At 46.2% G+C, this 17,495-nt stretch overlaps 1 protein-coding gene across 1 annotated transcript; it reads right to left on the reverse strand.

Annotated features, from left to right (window-relative positions):
• Positions 1 to 479: 479 nt before the first annotated feature.
• Positions 480 to 16,567, reverse strand: TBL3 (transducin beta like 3). Its single transcript, XM_044303308.1, is given in 24 exon segments — positions 480 to 1,472; positions 1,551 to 1,656; positions 1,658 to 1,709; positions 2,434 to 2,509; positions 2,656 to 2,759; positions 2,853 to 2,911; positions 3,346 to 3,502; positions 3,588 to 3,658; positions 7,306 to 7,536; positions 7,761 to 7,908; positions 8,341 to 8,447; positions 8,539 to 8,597; positions 9,679 to 9,820; positions 9,893 to 10,069; positions 10,071 to 10,102; positions 10,721 to 10,817; positions 10,898 to 10,973; positions 11,055 to 11,225; positions 12,909 to 12,993; positions 13,800 to 13,941; positions 14,344 to 14,391; positions 14,582 to 14,677; positions 14,758 to 14,809; positions 16,438 to 16,567. Coding segments are annotated over 24 exon segments (2,475 nt in total). The 5' UTR covers positions 16,464 to 16,567; the 3' UTR covers positions 480 to 1,311.
• Positions 16,568 to 17,495: the final 928 nt, after the last annotated feature.

The following is a 17,495-nucleotide window of genomic DNA, read 5'->3' on the forward strand; positions in this document are numbered from 1 at the left end:
CAGCCACATGAAACTTTTTTTCCCGCGTCCGTTAATTATTATTTTTCCGGCCTGTATGCAGAACCATTCACTTCAACATGGACACAAATGTTTTTTTTTTTTTTTATGGAAATGACTGTGTGTGCATTCCGTGTCCTTAAGTCCGCATTGCCATTCCTGAAAAAAATAAAATAAAAAAAATCGAACATTTCCTACTATTGTCCGCATCACAGACAAGGATAGGAAGGTTCTATTATCAGCCAGTCCTTCCATTCTGTAAAATGCGGAATGCACGCGGCCGGTATCCGTGTTTTGCGGACCACTAGAAAGGCTACAGCCGTGTGCTCGAGCCCTAACACACATAGGGCACCAAAAAAAGAGGGGGGTATTCATGGTTCCAAACCTTCAGAAACCTTTCCCATTACATGTGCTTTACTGGTTTCCAGTAATATATTGGTCTGTATTCTGAACGGAGTCAATGAAATACACGGAGATTGTGCGACAGGGATAAAACCAGCAAAGTCTGTATTATATACTCTGTATACACTGAGTCCCATGAATGTCCATGGTTAAAGGGCTTTTCCAGGAAAACACTGGTAGCAGGAATCAATAACACCACTGCTCTCTACTTATGGCTCCTATCTCGACACTGTGGCAGTATTTTTTTTTTTTATGCCACACGACCCCTATTTTTGTTTCTCTGGAAAACCCTGTTAAAAGGAATTCTCCAAGATTTACATATTGATGGCCTATCTACAGGAAAGGTGATCAACACAAGATTGGTGAGGGCCCGACTCTCAGCCTCCCCACCGATCAGCTACTTGAGGAAGCCACAGCACTCCCATGAGTGTGGCGGCCTCCGCGCAGCTTGTCAAGCACAGCGCCGTACATTGTATACTGGCTGTGCTTGGTATTGCAGCTCAGTGAATGGAGATGAGCTGCACCTAGGCCATGTGATCAATAAATGTGACATCACATGGTTTAGGAAGAGGCCTAAGCGCTCACTGGAGCACCACGGCCTTGTCATACAGCAAGGGTGCAGGGAGTCAGACCCCCAACAATCTCATATATATGTCCTTTCCTGGGGATAGGTCATCAACATGTAAATCCTGGAGAACCCCTTTAATGGCTGTAAGAAGCAGAAAGCAACTCCTACAAAGGATCCAAGAATGAAACCAATAAAACTGGATCATCAAGTGTCCTGGTGAAAACTGGTCCAGAAACCATCCGAGGATGAGGATATGAATCCGCCAGGTCCTGGGGCATTCGGTGAACCCCATAACAAGCCACCCATTAGTGACTGTAGTCTCTGGTGACCGGCTGATCGTGGCTTCAAGCCTTGCCATTTTCTCCAACCGACAGGGTAAGGCTAGGAATGGGGACGGGCACGCTGTCCTTCTCCAGAGGCAGATCGGTCAGTCTCATGTGCTGCCACATGAAGTCCACAAACATGGCAGCCTGCAGTAACTTCCCCATCCTCTGCATGTGACGCTCTGGAGGAACGGAAGAAAACAGGACGTCATGAGAACACGTAAGGGGAACTCCCTGCACGTATGTGTGTATGTGCTCACCTGTGTAGGGTATGAGCGCCTCCACGTTGCCCCTGATGCCGCCGTACTGAAGCAAGCTCTCCGGAGTCTCATGCAACAGCAGGATGTTCAGCACACACTGGGCCTCAGTGACAGTTACGTGAGTTGGTGTTCCAGACGCTGCAGTATCTCAGGATAGGACTCTGATGGCGGCAACGGGCAGACATGATCATATAGAATAATGGATCCACAAATGCCCTGCACTGCTCTAACGTGTAATCTAAGTTCTAACAGCCCTGACTTATTAAAGGCGCCGTCCAGAATTAGACAAACATGGCTGCTTTCGTCTAATAAAAAACAAATAAAACAGCGCCACCCCTGTTCACAGGTTGCGTGCAGTATTGCAGCAGAGCCCCATTTACTTCAATAGAGCTATGCTGTAATTCCAGACTCAATCAATAGGATAGGTGTGGCACTGTTTCACTGATTTGAATGCACACTGGTGTAATACTTCATTTCCCCTTTGGAGGCGCTGCAGGGAAATTGTTCACTTACAGCCAAGATTTCCCCACAGATTACAGATGATCTCTGGAGGGGCCAAAAGGGGGACACTTTGTAATCTACTTACTGACCCAGTAGGGACTGTACAAGGCAGAGAACCCCTTTAATATAGATGTTCATCTGAACATGAAAGACGCGCATGGCTATAAGCAACTCAATTGGACAACCAGAGATCAGCGGCAACTGCAGAGGAATGCAGTATTAATATGGCATCCATTCAAATGAATGGTCACCAATATAAATACATGGCCACACACAGGGGACCCACCTCCATGCCTAAAACCGGAAGCAGAGAGGAGGGCTCCTGTCATCAGACAGGTCCCTCTGCCATGATTTATCCCACACAGGCACTGTAACCCCCCACTTACCTTTTTGGTCTTGTCGTAATCTCAGAATATTTTTTTCCAGGTCGTCTTTCCCTTGGGGTTCCTTCAGGATGGCTGCAGGCAGAAAATAAAATGAGGTCAACACATTTCCTAGCATCACCACAAGATCTTAGGGAGTAACCGATGCTGCCAGTAAACCTAAAGTCAGCAGCAGGTTTGACAGGCAGGTCCTGTTTAAGAGGTGTTACTTCGCTACCAACCTTTTATAACTCGGAGAACAGTATGAGGCTGGTCTAAGGAGATTGCAAGACCCAGAGCCTTGAGGAACATCTTCTCGTGTAGAAGATTGGACAGTTCTTGCTGTCTTAAGAGCGATAGAAACAAAAAGTATATTAGGGTCTGGGTCGAAGCCATGAGCAGCCCTGTGCATAGAGGCCTGGGACTTTATAATACTTACTCCAAGATCTCATTCTCCTGCTTTGCCTGCTCCTCTGCCAACTCCACCTCGGTGACATCCTGCAGAGAAAGCAAATGTGGGTGACCAGCCGAGACCTCAAAATACAGAGCCAGCCATGGACAAGAACTCAGCACCCAGTGCCTGCACCAATAACCTGGGCAAATAATGGAAGCCTGTCATAGGACTAATACTACAACGAGAAGGGAGCAGTTTCCCGGGGTCCGGCCACCACCAAGTGCTGCTCCCATACAAGTGAATGGGAGCGCAACGCGCATGCGCGGCCCCTGCTCCAATTCATCTCTATGTGGCCGACGGAAATAGCCGAGCCAGCTCCTTCCACAATCCCCCCCCCCCTCCTTTCTCCGTGTAGGTGCGGGTCCCAGAGGTGGGACCCACACCTTTCAGACAATGGGGACATATCCGGGCAAAACCCCTTTAAAATCGCATGTGATTTAATATTTTAAGTATGGAGGACTTCAGCTCCTCTGCCCACCTTCCATAGAACAATGCTCGAGTCTGCCGATCCGGTGACCACGGCGTTGTCCAGTTTGTTGCCGTGAAGCCCCCAGACTTTATCCTCGTGACCGTCCAGCGTCTTGATGCACTCGTTGGTTTTAATGGTCCAGAGCTTCAGCAGGCCATCGGAACCACTGCACGGGACGTGAACAGCGAGAGGTTAAGAGGAAAATACAGACAGGCCAAAGCGCGGGCGGGAAGAGGCGGGCGAGCAGTTACCTGGTCAGTAGCTGGGTGCCCCGACTCACAAATATAACCTTCAGTACAGAGGCATCGTGACCCTCAAATGTCTGCAAGACAGGAAACAAAGATGGGCATAGAGAGCATGATAGGACAGTATTAGCTATTAGGAAAGAAAAACATGTTAGAGTAGGCCCCATCTGATGAGAAGCCACCTTGTCGTTCGGTAGATGGGCCAGACATATTTTTGATCAATTATATGCGCAAAGAGCTTCTAACTGCCCTTGCAGTAAGTATGGCCTCCAAGCAGCTTATTGTTCATTTAGTATTTGCTTATATCTTTGTGCAAATGACTAGCAGTGTGCTGTTACTTGTAGTTCTACAAATCACATAGTATTAGCTATTAGTCCTGCCGCAGGGACTGAGACCTGCACATGTTGCACTGATACAGCGCTTCAGAGCCCAGCACTGAATCAGCGGTGGCGGGACAACCACAGTGCCCGGCAGCAGTATGACTGTGGGGCAGGTGAGGAGGAAGATGCCGCCCACCTCAGAAAGCAGCAGCGGAGGCGTCTGGGAGCAGCAGGCACAGCTGGAGCACAAGCTGAGGGAGCTGCCACTCCTGCTGAGAAGCGGCCTTGATCCTGCAGAAAAGAAGGTCTGGGTGTGAACCGTCACCCTACTTATCGGACACTGAGGAGACGGCGGTGGTCACTGCCATCAATGGCCCAGTAAGTGACACCTTCTACCGCCCTTATGGCTTCCTCCAGTGTCCTTGCACAGGAGAGCTCCTAGCCTGGCACAGGTCATTTATTACATGCCACATACCAGTTCCATTACACTGGGGGCAACGAGGTTGAGCTCCCAGCTTATCCACACTGCATGTAACATGCCAGTGCTTAGAGCCACATGCCACTGCACTCAGAAGTCAGATGCCCAGGTCATGCCCTGCAATTACAAGCTGTATGCCAGTGCATTTCCTGTATTCCACAAGTCAGTACATGTACCCTATTACTAGAACTATATGCCAGTCCCGGAGGACGCCATGGGCCTGACGATAATATCATCCTTTAAGTATTTAGGTGTCCAAATAACCCCTGATACTAGGGATTACGAAAACCGGAACCTAACGCTTTACTAAATAGATTCAAAGATAAGGTGAATACGTGGATCAAGCTGCCGCTTTCCATGGTAGGAAGGACCAACCTTATAAAAATGATTTTGATGCCCCAGTTACTGTATCTTCTCCATAATGCTCCTTGCTGGATCCCGATCTGTTTTTTCTATAAAGTGAATGCCCTGTTTAGGGATTTAATTTGGAAGAAGGGGGTCCCTCGTATTAAACTTAGTACCCTACGACGACCTAAAACAAATGGAGGTCTGGCCCTACCGGACCCGTGGTTATATTATTTGTCGAGTCAGTTACAGCATATATTAGAGGATAGGGAGATATATAAGGTGAATACGGTAGGGAAAATAGTGATATTTCTTGTAGGACGGACATGTTTGATGTCTGCATTGGAAGATGGTACCTTCCATATTAAAGGGGGTCGTTATGGTGTACTAAGCACCATTCACAAGGTGTGGTGGAAGGCCAGAGATATAACAAAGGTCTCTGGATATACGGCGTATACCCCAATTTGGCCTAATTCTATGTACAAGGAGTTGGACAAACTTACGGAATTACGGGTATGGAATTCGTATAACCTTAATAAATGATTCAGTTGTACTCAGAGGGTATATTGAAAGAATACGCACAGCTACAACAGGAATTTAGTATCCCAAAGAAATTCTTTTATTTGTACTTGCAGCTCCGACACGCCATAAAGACGCAAGACAAGTCTGAAAAAGTTGCCCCCGCGCCAAAGCATAGTATTATAGATCTCACAGCGACAAGTGGTACTACTAATGGAGTTATTTCACTTCACTACAGTGTATTTATTGATATGCAAGTTAAAAGCGCACCTTTACAATTATATGCCAAGTGGAAATCGGACATATCGGACCTCACTGAGGAACAGTGGGAAAAGGTGTTAGAAGGATTGCCCGTTGTTAGCCGTCAGTGAATCGCAGAGAGTCTCCCAATTGTACTTATTGCATAGGGTCTACAGAACGCCAGTGGTCTTGAAAAAAATGGGATATAGGGACAATGACCTCTGCCCAAGGTGTGACATGTCCAATGCAGACCTAATTCATCTCATGTGGAATTGTCCAAGACTAAGGCGGTATTGGACAGAGGCCATAGAACTAATAAACACTGTTTTTGAAGTAAGCCTTGACGTTGCACCCTTAACATGTATATTAGGGTATTTTGAGATATTGCCGGGCATGGCAAAAAAGAAGTTGGCTATTGGACGGGTCTTATATCAAGCTAGGAAAAGTATTGCATTCCACTGGATAGATATACTGCCGCCGACAGTATGGGAGCTGGAGGCTAGGGTACACAATCTGGTTCAAATGGAGAAATACGTCTATCAGAAGAGAGGGTCCATAAAAAATTTGAGACTGTGTGGTTTTCCCGGATGCAGCATTACAGTGGTATATTTAGCCCATAGGCCAGTTATACTATAATGTGTTGTCTTGATATTTCTAGATATTGAGAGCAGGGAGGATATGGGTGTGGAGTGTTTGGATGATAAATGCTGTTGGGATGAATATGATTATGAGATAGGCATGTGATATATGACTTGGGATATGAAGCACGATGCATGCATGGTGAGTGTATGGCGATTTACTGCCGGACTCGATTGGTCACAAGACTCTGGGAATGGGGGAGGTAGGTTACCTTTTTTCTTAATATGCTTGTGAAAATCAAATAAAAATATCTGATTTAAAAAAAGAACTATATGCCAGGATACCTAGTGCATTTACTGTACACTAAACTCCATGTGCCAGGGTACCCAGTGCAGGGTATTCCAGACCCTCCCCCACATAGTACCTTTGCCATCCCTGCATTTTGAACCCCCCCTTTATTCCTTGGCTCTCCAACCTTGCAGCTGCTTCCCTCCACTTACAGACAAGGGTTAAAAGCTGGGAAGTTACGTACAATTATTGTAGTAATATATGTTGAAACGTACCTTCTATAAAGAAAATAATTTATTGAATTGTGTCTAGGTATTTATTTTATTTTTTTTAAATAAAAAGTGGGGTGGGCCACTATAACTTATAATTCTAGTAAAAAATAAGAAAAATTGAGATTCAAATCGAAAATTGACCAAAATAAAAAATTTTGATATATTTTTTTTGCCAAATCGCCCAGCCCTATGCTCTATGAATAGAGGATAATAGAACTGCACGATGGTCACGTTGGAAGTTGTAACGTTCTATGTATAAAGGATAACGGAATCGTATGATTGTCATGCTGGAGGTTGTAGTGTTCTACATACAGAGGATAACATAACTCTATGGTATTATGGTCATGTTGGGGGTTGTAGTGTTCTATGTCTAGAGGATGATAGAATTGTATTATGGTCCTGTCCAGTGATCAGGTCATGTTGAGCTTTGTAGTGCTCTGTGTATAAAGGATAATAGATTTGTATTACGGTCATGTTGGGGGTTGTAGTGTTCTAAGCATACAGTATAACAGAATTGTATTAGGGTCATGCCCAGTGGTCAGGACGTGTTGGGGGTTGTAGTGCTTTGTATATAGAGTATTAAAAAAAAAAACTGTACGGTCACGTCAGGTGGTCGGATTCTGTTGGGAGCTGTAGTGTTCAAAGTACAGAAGATAACACAATGTTCTGAGATGTGTAATTACCTTTAAGCAATTGAACTCCTGAAGACCCCACAGCTTGAGGGTTCCATCTGCAGATGAAGTGGCTACAACTTGGTCCACGGGGGAGAACTGCACACACCAGACTCCCCGCTTGTGTCCCCGTAGGACGCCCACGAGCGAGAGGTCAGCTGAGGACCAGAGCTTGGCTGTTTTGTCCTGAGACCCCGAGACGATCAGCTTGTCGTTGGGAGATACCGCAACACTGTTAACATCCTGTGCACCGAGACGGAGGGGATATCCATTACATCTCAGGGTCACAATACTGAATACAGTAACATTCCTTTAACCTGGACATTCATAATCCAGCAAGTCTGATGTTCCAGGACAGATCAGCAATATCTTGTGAACTTCATGAACTGCATTATCAGACTTTCCCGGATTACAGAACGCCAAAGCCTTGTATACATCACTCCCTGTGAACCGCGACCACCTCTCACCTTATCATGCCCTTTCTCCGTCACGCTCGCGTACAGGCTTTCTAGTCCGGGTGTCTGGTCTTTCGATGGTTTGGAGATGGACTCTGGAAGCGTCCAGACCTTTAATGTGCAATCTTGGCTGCCGCTCACAACAAAGGATCCCTTCAATCTGAAAATAACAGACAAAGATGACATTTGTACGACCATCCCACAATCCTGTCTGCCGAACAGAAAGGGTCAATCTCAAATGGTAGTCCGTAGACCGCTTGGAACCCTGCTGACCGCTAGAACGGGAGCCTGTGTTCCCCCACTTCAGTGGAGCAGCAGACACGCTTGCTCGCTGCCCCTCCATCCAAGGCTATAGAGCTAAGAGAGATAGCGGACTGCTTGTACCCCACTATCTCTGGCAGTGCCATAGAGTTGAATGGCGTGGAACACACAAGCATGCCAGCCGTTTAAAGGATCGGAGGGGGGGCCCCAGCAGGTGGCCCTTCTGCTTAGCCCCAATTACTACAGAAATAGTCATGCATGCTTCCGCCAAACCGGCCATGCCTTCGAATGGGAGCGGAAGGCAGAGTGTTCTCTTATGTCTTTTATATACCTCGAGAATGCTATCGCCCCCACACCATTGGTGTGACCTCCGCCCATGGCTACGCAGACCACCTTTCCAGTGGTTTTATTCATCCTCCATATTCTGACTGTACGATCCTATAAGAAAGCGTAGAGGAAAGCATGTAGAAACGAGCAAAGCACATGGAGGGGGACGACCGTAGCAGGAAATATCTGACATGGGTTATACCTTGGCGCAGCTGGCAAACAAGAGGCCTTTCTTAAAGACATCAATGGCGAGAACCGTCTCTAAAATAAGAGATGATGAAAGCAAAGTTGTGAAACATTAGCCTGATAGAAACGTACAGAGCACCGCGGAAACATATCGCCTCCCTGTGGCTCTCATCAGTATTGCTCAAAGAATATTAAAGGGGCTTTCCAGTAAGTGCTCACCTGCCTGCCCCCTGAAATAGAATATTTATACTCGCCTGCTCCTCATCGCTTCGGTCCTCCGCGCTGCATCAAATTTTTCCATCTTCTGGTCCCCGCACTGTTTATATCCAGTGATGTATGGGCATGGTCACATGCACCGCTGCCAGCCAATGACTGGCTTCAGTGGAGATGTGACCACAAGCACCAAGTCACAACTGAAGCCAGTCATTGGCTGGAGCGGTGCATGTGACCTATGTCCAGCCGGACAGGAAACAGAGCCTGGACCAGAGCGGAAGCAGGGCGGAGGAATGGAGCAGCATGGTGCAGGAAAGTATGAATCTGCTATTTCAGGGGGCAGGCTGCCAGACATTTACTTAAAAAACAAAAATATATATATTACTATAAGACCCTTTTAAGGGGGTTTTCCCAGGAATTATTGATGACCTCGGGACAGGTTATCAACAGCTGATCGGTCAGGATCCGACTCCCGGACACATAAGCTGTTTGGAGGGTCCGCAGCACTTGAGAGTATACCGAGCACAGTGCCATACTGTGCACAGTGGCTGTGCTTGGTACTGCAGCTCAATCCCATTCACCTGAATAGGACTGAACTGCACAAAAGGTCATGTGACCGATGGAGGTGATGTCAGACTGGGAAGAAAACTGGGGGTGGTACCAGAAGTCGCCTTCCCGCTGATCAGATATTGCTGACCTATCCTGAGGATGGTTAAATCCTAGAAATCCCTTTAAAATACTTTTTTTTTTTGCAAGAAATCTAAAATAAAAATAAAAAAGAATGAAATTTGCAAATCAATTAGATAAAAAAAAATAAATATCTCCATTTATTTGGAGCACACAGCTCCAGTGAAGACCTATACTACTGTTAGCTGGAGGCGATTCCATGGGTGACCATGCCAATTGCTTCGAGGAGACGTTTGTATAATTGGGCACAACATACCGCTGTGGCCGTACAGGATCTGACAGTTCGATGTCGCCAGCTCAAAGACCTTCAGTTGGGGACTGTTTGTAGCTAGGACAATATGGGAATCTGAAGGACCCAAGAACTTCACATCCAGAACCTCGTCGTTATATCCTACAAACTGCAGAGGTAAGTGTTAGGAGGTGGTGGGGCGAGGAGTAGGGACATCTGGACGGGAACACAGGGGACTCACCTGTTTCTTCAGCTCCAGATTGTGAAGATCGTATATGATAATGCTGTGCTCTGCATTCACGGTGACAATCTCCTCTTCATTAGGAAGAAGCAGGCAGTGCGTCAGGCTGTGACCATCCCCCTCCTTTTCAAAGGCTTGCTGGCTGGTGTGAGGCAAGTTCTGTGTATATACACACTTGTGACGTGGCTGCATCCCATACCCGAAGTATACCTGGGGGCAAGAAAGTACTCACTATACTACAGCAGTCCCTGAGAACCAATCCTTCTGCTAAAAAAACTGAGGAAATCTCACCAGCAGAATAGTGAGTGCAGCTCTGGAGTATAATTACAGGATGTAACTCATGATCAGTACAGGATAAGTAATGTATGTATACAGTGACTGCACCAGCAGAATAGTGAGTGCAGCTCTGGAGTATAATACAGGATGTGACTCGGATCAGTACAGGATAAGTAATGTATGTACACAGTGACTGCACCAGCAGAATAGTGAGTGCAGCTCTGGAGTATAATACAGGATGTAACTCAGGATCAGTACAGGATAAGTAATGTAATGTATGTACACAGTGACTCCACCAGCAGAATAGTGAGTGCAGCTCTGGAGTATAATACAGGATGTAACTCAGGAATCAGTACAAGATAAGTAATGTAATGTATGTACACAGTGACTGCACCAGCAGAATAGTGAGTGCAGCTCTGGAGTATAATACAGGATGTAACTTGGACAACACTATTTTCCCACACTACACTAACAACGCGTCTAAACGTGTGTTTACTAATCCATCCGATCCCTTTAAGTCTACGCCCACGTTCGGTGACAGTTCAGTCTCACCTTTGCTGCCAGCTGTAATGAAGAGAAGAGACTTCAAGTCCTGGTCTCTGCCGATCAGATCGGGGGAGTTGGGGAGAAACAGCACAACTTCTACACTCTGTCAAGAAAATAAACCCCCATTATGTCTCCAGAATATTCAATGTCCACAATCAGAGCACAGAGCTGGGGGCGACTGACCTCATACACTGGAACCGTCCTCTTGGCAGCCTTGGTCTCCAGATCCCACACCGTGCAGATCTTATCCCGGCCCGAGCTGCAAACCACAGAGCACATTACTGTATCGCAAGTCCATGGACCCGATATCTGGTGCCGGATTATTCTCATTTTTACTTACCTGATCATGGTGTTTCCATCAGGGGAGAAGCACAAGGAGGTGACGGCGCTGTAGTGAGTCTCCAAGGTACACAGACACTTGCTGGATTTCAGATCCCAGATCCGGATCTTATAATCCATGGAGGAGGAGAAGAGCTGCAGACGGGACATGTCAGGATGGAACCGCACCAGACTAGAAAGGAAGAAAAAGGATGAGAAGAAGGTCACATGCACTTCACTGACTCCAGCTCTGGGAACAAGTAGCCATGTTTTGCTAATTTCATAAAATCCTTTATCAGTAGTAATAAGTCAGCAACTGGATTTATATTTTTCTTTCTTGAAGACGTTTCATGCAGGTAGGGTGTTGATTGCATTTGCATGAGCTAAGCCAGGCATCCTCAAACTGTGGCCCTCCAGCTGTTGTAAAACTACAACTCCCACAATGCCCTGCTGTAGGCTGATACCTGTAGGCTGTTCGGGCATGCTGGGAGATGTAGTTTTGCAACAGCTGGAGGGCCGCAGTTTGAGGATGCCTGAGCTAAGCTATTAGGTGTGGTTAACCTTTTCGCTACGATGGGTAAACATGGTGCCTGCTCGCACATGCATAGGGCGTAATGGCCAGTGGGTCTCTGCTGTTTCAAACATCAGAGGCCCATGGCTAATGACCACGACTGGCAATAAAATGGACTGCGGTCATTAAAGGACTGCGGTCATTAAAGCCTTTAGATGCTGTGATCAAGTGTGATCACGGTATCTAAACCTTTAAATTGTCAGAATCCCTGTATTAGAGCTGCAATTCTTATGTTGGCCAGCAGGTGGCAGGGCAACATAAGAAATAAGCAATTCACATATTACCACGCTCCTTTATGGAGTGTGGTAATATTGAATAAAAACATTTTTTTTATGGTTGTAGCCTCCTACACTGGCTACAAAAAAAGTCTAAAATAAATAAATAATTATATATATATATATATATATATATATATATATATAAATTAAAGTATAAAAAATGTAAATCACCCCATTATAAAAAATACATAAATAAATAACAAAAAATATAAACTTCATGGGCATCCGAAAAGGCCCGTACTATCAAAAAAATTTTTTTCAAATACGGAGAATGGCGTAACAGAAAGAAAAAAAAATCAAAATGGCAGATTGGCCATATTTCCATCGCTTCTCTTACCCAAAAAACGTAATCAAAAAGTCACACAATCCAAAATGGTATCAATAAAAACTACAGATCAGCCCGCAAAAAATGAGCCCCCACACAGCTCAGTTGACATGACTATGAAAAATGTTATGAGAGGTCAGAATACGGTGATGCCCAACAAAAAAATTATTTTTTTCAAAGTTTTTAGTTATTGTTACAGTATTTAGACATATAAAACCTATACATATGTGGTATCGTTGCAATCGTACTGACCCAGAGAATGAAGGGCATGGGTCAGTTTTGCTGCAAAGGGAACGCCGTAGGGACAAGACAATGAATAAGTGAATGGCAAAAATTAAAAAAGGCATGGCTCCAGGAAGATAGGGAAGAAAAATTGAAAAACGGATAAAAGAAAAAAAATATCCGGTATCCAAAGGGTTTAACTGCCTCAGAGGCGTTAGAGCCGCATCGTAAGTGGCAGACAATAAATGCAATCAAGACCTTACCTGACTGAAGCATGAGTCACCAGTATTTAATGCCGGAGAATTCTTGTACACAAGAGAATGAGAAAGCTTGTCGGATGACCAGCGAAACGTCTTTGTGAGAAAATAAAACGAGCCCCGTTGCTCTGATTTATTACTACTGATATACTATGATCTGAATGAATGTGACATACAAGAATTGCACAACCTAAGCAGACATTTTTCTGCACGTAACACTTACTGGACCACACCAGAGGAGCCCTTCAGGTTATGGGTACAGTACTGCTTGAGCACATCCCAGATCTTGATTGTGCTGTCACAGCCGCCTGTAAGTAGACAACCACAATGCTGTTATCTAAGAAGAGGTCATGAATATGTAATGGTCACAGTGAGCACAAAACAAAGTACAACTCCACAGTAGAGCAAATGTGCATGCTGGGAATTGTAGTTTCACAAAAATATCTGGAGTGCCTCAGGTTGCTGACCCTGGTCCACACTGTATGGCCGCCTTTAGGTGGCATGTCTGACATGGAGATTCTGCAGAATTGAGTGAATGGAGAAGAAAATGTATAACAGCTCAAATCACCCAAAAATTTCCATAGCTGGAAAACCCCCTTTAGGGATGAGCGAATAGACTTCGGATGAAACATCCGAAGTCGATTTGCATAAAACTTAGTTCTAATACTGTACGGAGCAGAATCTCTGTACAGTATTAGAATGCATTGGCTCTGATGAGCCGAAGTTATTACTTCGCGAGATTTCGTGCAATAACAATGCAATTCATAAATTAATTTGTACTGAAAAAAAATAAAGTTGATTCGCTCATCCCTAACTCCCCTTATCATCTATGCACAGGGCACCCCGCCAAATCACTAGAACAGGGAAGTGGCGACCCCCTGGTTCCCCAGCCATAGGGAGGAGGGGTTTGAATGGAACAGGGAAGTGGCGATCCCCTGGTTCCCCGGCCATAGGGAGGAGGGGTTTGAATGGAACAGGGAAGTGGCGATCCCCTGGTTCCCCGGCCATAGGGAGGAGGGGTTTGAATGGAACAGCGCTCATTCAATGCCTATGGGGTCCATGGAGACAGCAGAGCACTGTATGGAGAGGGGAGCGCACACGCTCAGGTTCTCACCTGTAGCCAGTAAGGTAGAGGTAGAGTCGAAGGCCATGCTGGAGACTGGTGCGGTGTGGATGGCCTTCCAGGTCCGCGTACACGTGCCCTCCGGCCACTGCCATTGCTTTAGTAGCAAAGCGCGGCTGCTCGTTACCAGGACCTGCAGGGAAAACAATGGCAAGATGACTCAAAGGCCGCGTCCACCTTTGTAACCATTCCGGAGTAATTACTCCCCTCCAAAATAAAAACAAATCCACATTCCCGAGTAACAACCTCCTACCGTTTTGTGCCTACAAATCCCACGCGTCCCCATGGCCAAGGACTACAACCAAACCCTGTGTCGTCATTTCAGACACTTCTTCCTGACTGCGGGATCAGACAACACACGACTTCCTTATAGTCTGTCACCATGGAGACACACAGGCCTGCATAGGAACTGCATACACAAAACGGTAGGAGACTTTTAATCAAAACTATTTTCAAAATTGCCGATTTTGCTTTTATTTTAGATATATTTAAGCAGTAAAAACAAGAACATAGTAACATCTATAAAACTACTTACCTCATCATCGGGGCTGAGTACAAAACATGTGATGTCCTCCTGATCATCCTAAAAGAAAGCCATAAGGGTTCAGTATGCACATGCACCATCATGTATAGGGGGAGGGGTTGTACAATGGTGCCCCCTAGAGGATGATATCAGAGGGGGGGCAAACCAAACTCTTCCTCCTCCTGGCACAGAACGGAACAACACGTTGCCATCACAACCAATTTTTGGAACATCCCTTTAAGACCCTCACCTGTTCTATAGTGCGAGCGATGGCTCCGGTGGCGATCTCCAGGACATTCAGCTTATTACCGCATATACACAGCAGATACGTCCCATCCTTATTGAGCTGTCGGGAGAAAAACCATCATCAGACCCCCAAGAGCATCGAACACCATGGAAGCAGCTGGATGAGAAGCTGATCAGTACCTGAACTTTTCCTCCTTTATAGAACGGTTCAAGTTTTTTCTCCACAGCGTAACTAGAGTTAAAAAAAAAAAAGAGAGGGGGCAAACAAGGGGTTAAAATTTGGCCCCAAAACATCGTTAAAGCGGTATTCTGAGTGCTGAACGTTATCCTCACAGGATAGAGTACAGGAAGGCAACCACCGGCAGTCCAGTTGTTGCGAAACTACAACTCCCATCAAGCATAATTGCTCTGCTCTTCTCAAAACTCCCAGAGAAACGAATGGAGCATGCTGGGAATTGTAGTTTTCCAACAGCTGAAGTGCCGAAGGTTGCTGACCCCTGGGTTAGAGGATAACTAACTGCAAGGCGTTTTTCACTGATGGTCGCTAGGAGATGTTGTTTGTAAACCTTTACAGTTTTTTATGACGCACGTGAAAAACGTATCAAAACGCATTGCACCCGCGCGGAAAATACTGAACGCAATCGCAGACAAAACTGACTGAACTTGCTTGCAAAATGGTGCGAGTTTCACTGAACGCATCCGGAGCCAATACATCACGCTCGTGTGAAAGAGGCCTTAGATTGGTGGTCATCCTACTGCTGGGACTCTCACGGATGATGAAAATGGGTGCCCTGTACCTCTTGGAGGAGCACCCGTACCCCTTGGACCCGACCCCCATTAATGCAGCAGCACATCGAGCATGCGCACTGCCGCTCCTTTCATCCCTACAGAGACAGCCCCATGCACATAACAGGACCAACAGAAACAGAGGGGCCACAATTCTGTGGATCAGTGGGGACCCACGCCCTCAGACCCCCACAAATCTGACTTTTCAGGGTACTTTCACACTAGTGTTTTTCTTTTCCAGCACTGAGTTCCGTCCTAGGGGCTCAATACCGGAAAAGAACTGATCGGTTTTATCCTAATGCATTCTGAGTGGAGAGCAATCCGTTCAGGATGCATCAGTTCAGTCCCTCTTACGTTTTTTGGCCGGAGAAAATACCCCAGCATGCTACAGCTTTCTCTCCGGCCAGAAATCCTGATCAGTTGCCGGAATTCCGGATCCAGCATTCATTTCCATTGAAATGCATTAATGCCGGATCCGACCCCAAGTGTTCCGGCAAAACTGATCCGGCTTTGTGCTCTGCGCATGCGCAGACCTTTAAAAATGAGAAAAATAAATACTGGATCTGTTTTTCCAGATGACAACCAGATAGACGGACCCGGTATTGCAATGCATTTGTCAGATGGAACCGCATCCGGATCCGTCTCACAAACGCATCCATTTGCGTCTGGATTGTCGGATCCGGCAAGGAGTTCCGGCGACGGAATCCGTGAAAGTACCTTAAGTCATAGACTATCAATACCCTATCTAGGCTTGCGGTACTAGCGCTCCAGGTGCTGCCCCCCATAGGTCCTGGTAAAACTGTGAATTGCCACCACAGTATTTCCCTTACTTTGACCATCACACAAGGATGTAAGCAATGTCACTATTCACTGACAGCAAGCAGAGGTCTCTAGCCCACAGTGAACAATTAACACACAGGCATAAACTTTATAAGCTTTATTTACACGCAGACGATCTTTCCTAAATGAACAGGAAATGTCAATATTAGTGAAGTGGCGGTACAGCTGGGACTTGTAGTGCCACACGCACCACAGGCAGACACAAAGCACAGCACGGTGCCTCCTCTCCCTTACTTGCTCTTGAACTGCACCGCCGCCATGTCCTTCCTCTAGTCAGTCCTCCCGCTGATCAGCACCATTCAGTCGGCATGCACGCGGACAGCAACAACCCACGCGTGCTATACACTACAGGGCACTTCCGGCGCCCTCATTCTACGTCATACCGGAAACAGGAAGTACAGCGGTCGCCATCTTGCTACACCTAAAAGACGTAGACGTCTAAAAGGGACAGAGTGGAATTGTGTCAAATGGTGTTTTTAGCTATGTTGGGATTCCTTCTAGACCAGGGATGGCCAACCTGCGGCTCTCCAGCTGTTGCAGAACTACAACTCCCAGTCTGCCTACAGCAGGGCATGGTGGGAGTTGTAGTTTTTCAACAGCTGGAGAGCCGCAGGTTGGCCGTTCATGTTCTAGATCTAGACCGTTATAATGTACAGCCTTCACAACAAATCTCTAGCAGGGGCAATGCAGTGACATGTGTCAGATCAGGTCTCAATTTTTGCAACCCTTGCGTCGCAGACTCACAGTATGTCGCTTTGCGTCTCCAGTGATAATCATTAGATGCCATGTCTCATGAGGCCGTGTCGCCCCAGCCTAACTGTGCAAATGAGCGTTTATAAGTGTCTTACTATGGTTTTTTCATACCACTATTTGCCGCTAGGTCCGAAGCACCTTGTAGACAGAGGATGGGTAACCAATGTGGCCGTTGGGTCCCTACCTCGTGGTCCTCCATGGGGGCTCGTCAAAACCTGCCACTGCCTCTTACATCAACTCAGGCCAACCCTAGTGGCATCCAGCCTCCTACGCCGCGCATACGCCGGATGTCCCTTGAGCCGTCCTGTAATTAGAGAGATTGTCACACAAAAATATTCTACATTTTTCAAACCAGCACAGGGATCTGAAAACGTTTGCAATTGCATGTCATTCAAAATTTCATGTAGCTGTATAGTTATTCAATAAAACGTATCTGTATAGTGCCACCTGCTGTTTGTTCTTTTTCTTGTTTCTCTGTCCACCTTGCTGAGGTGGTTGCACGTGCTCAGTTCCATCCTTCAACTGCCTCCAAAAGCTGT

This window comes from Bufo gargarizans, chromosome 8 (assembly GCF_014858855.1).
Source record: "Bufo gargarizans isolate SCDJY-AF-19 chromosome 8, ASM1485885v1, whole genome shotgun sequence".
Lineage (NCBI taxonomy): Eukaryota > Metazoa > Chordata > Amphibia > Anura > Bufonidae > Bufo > Bufo gargarizans.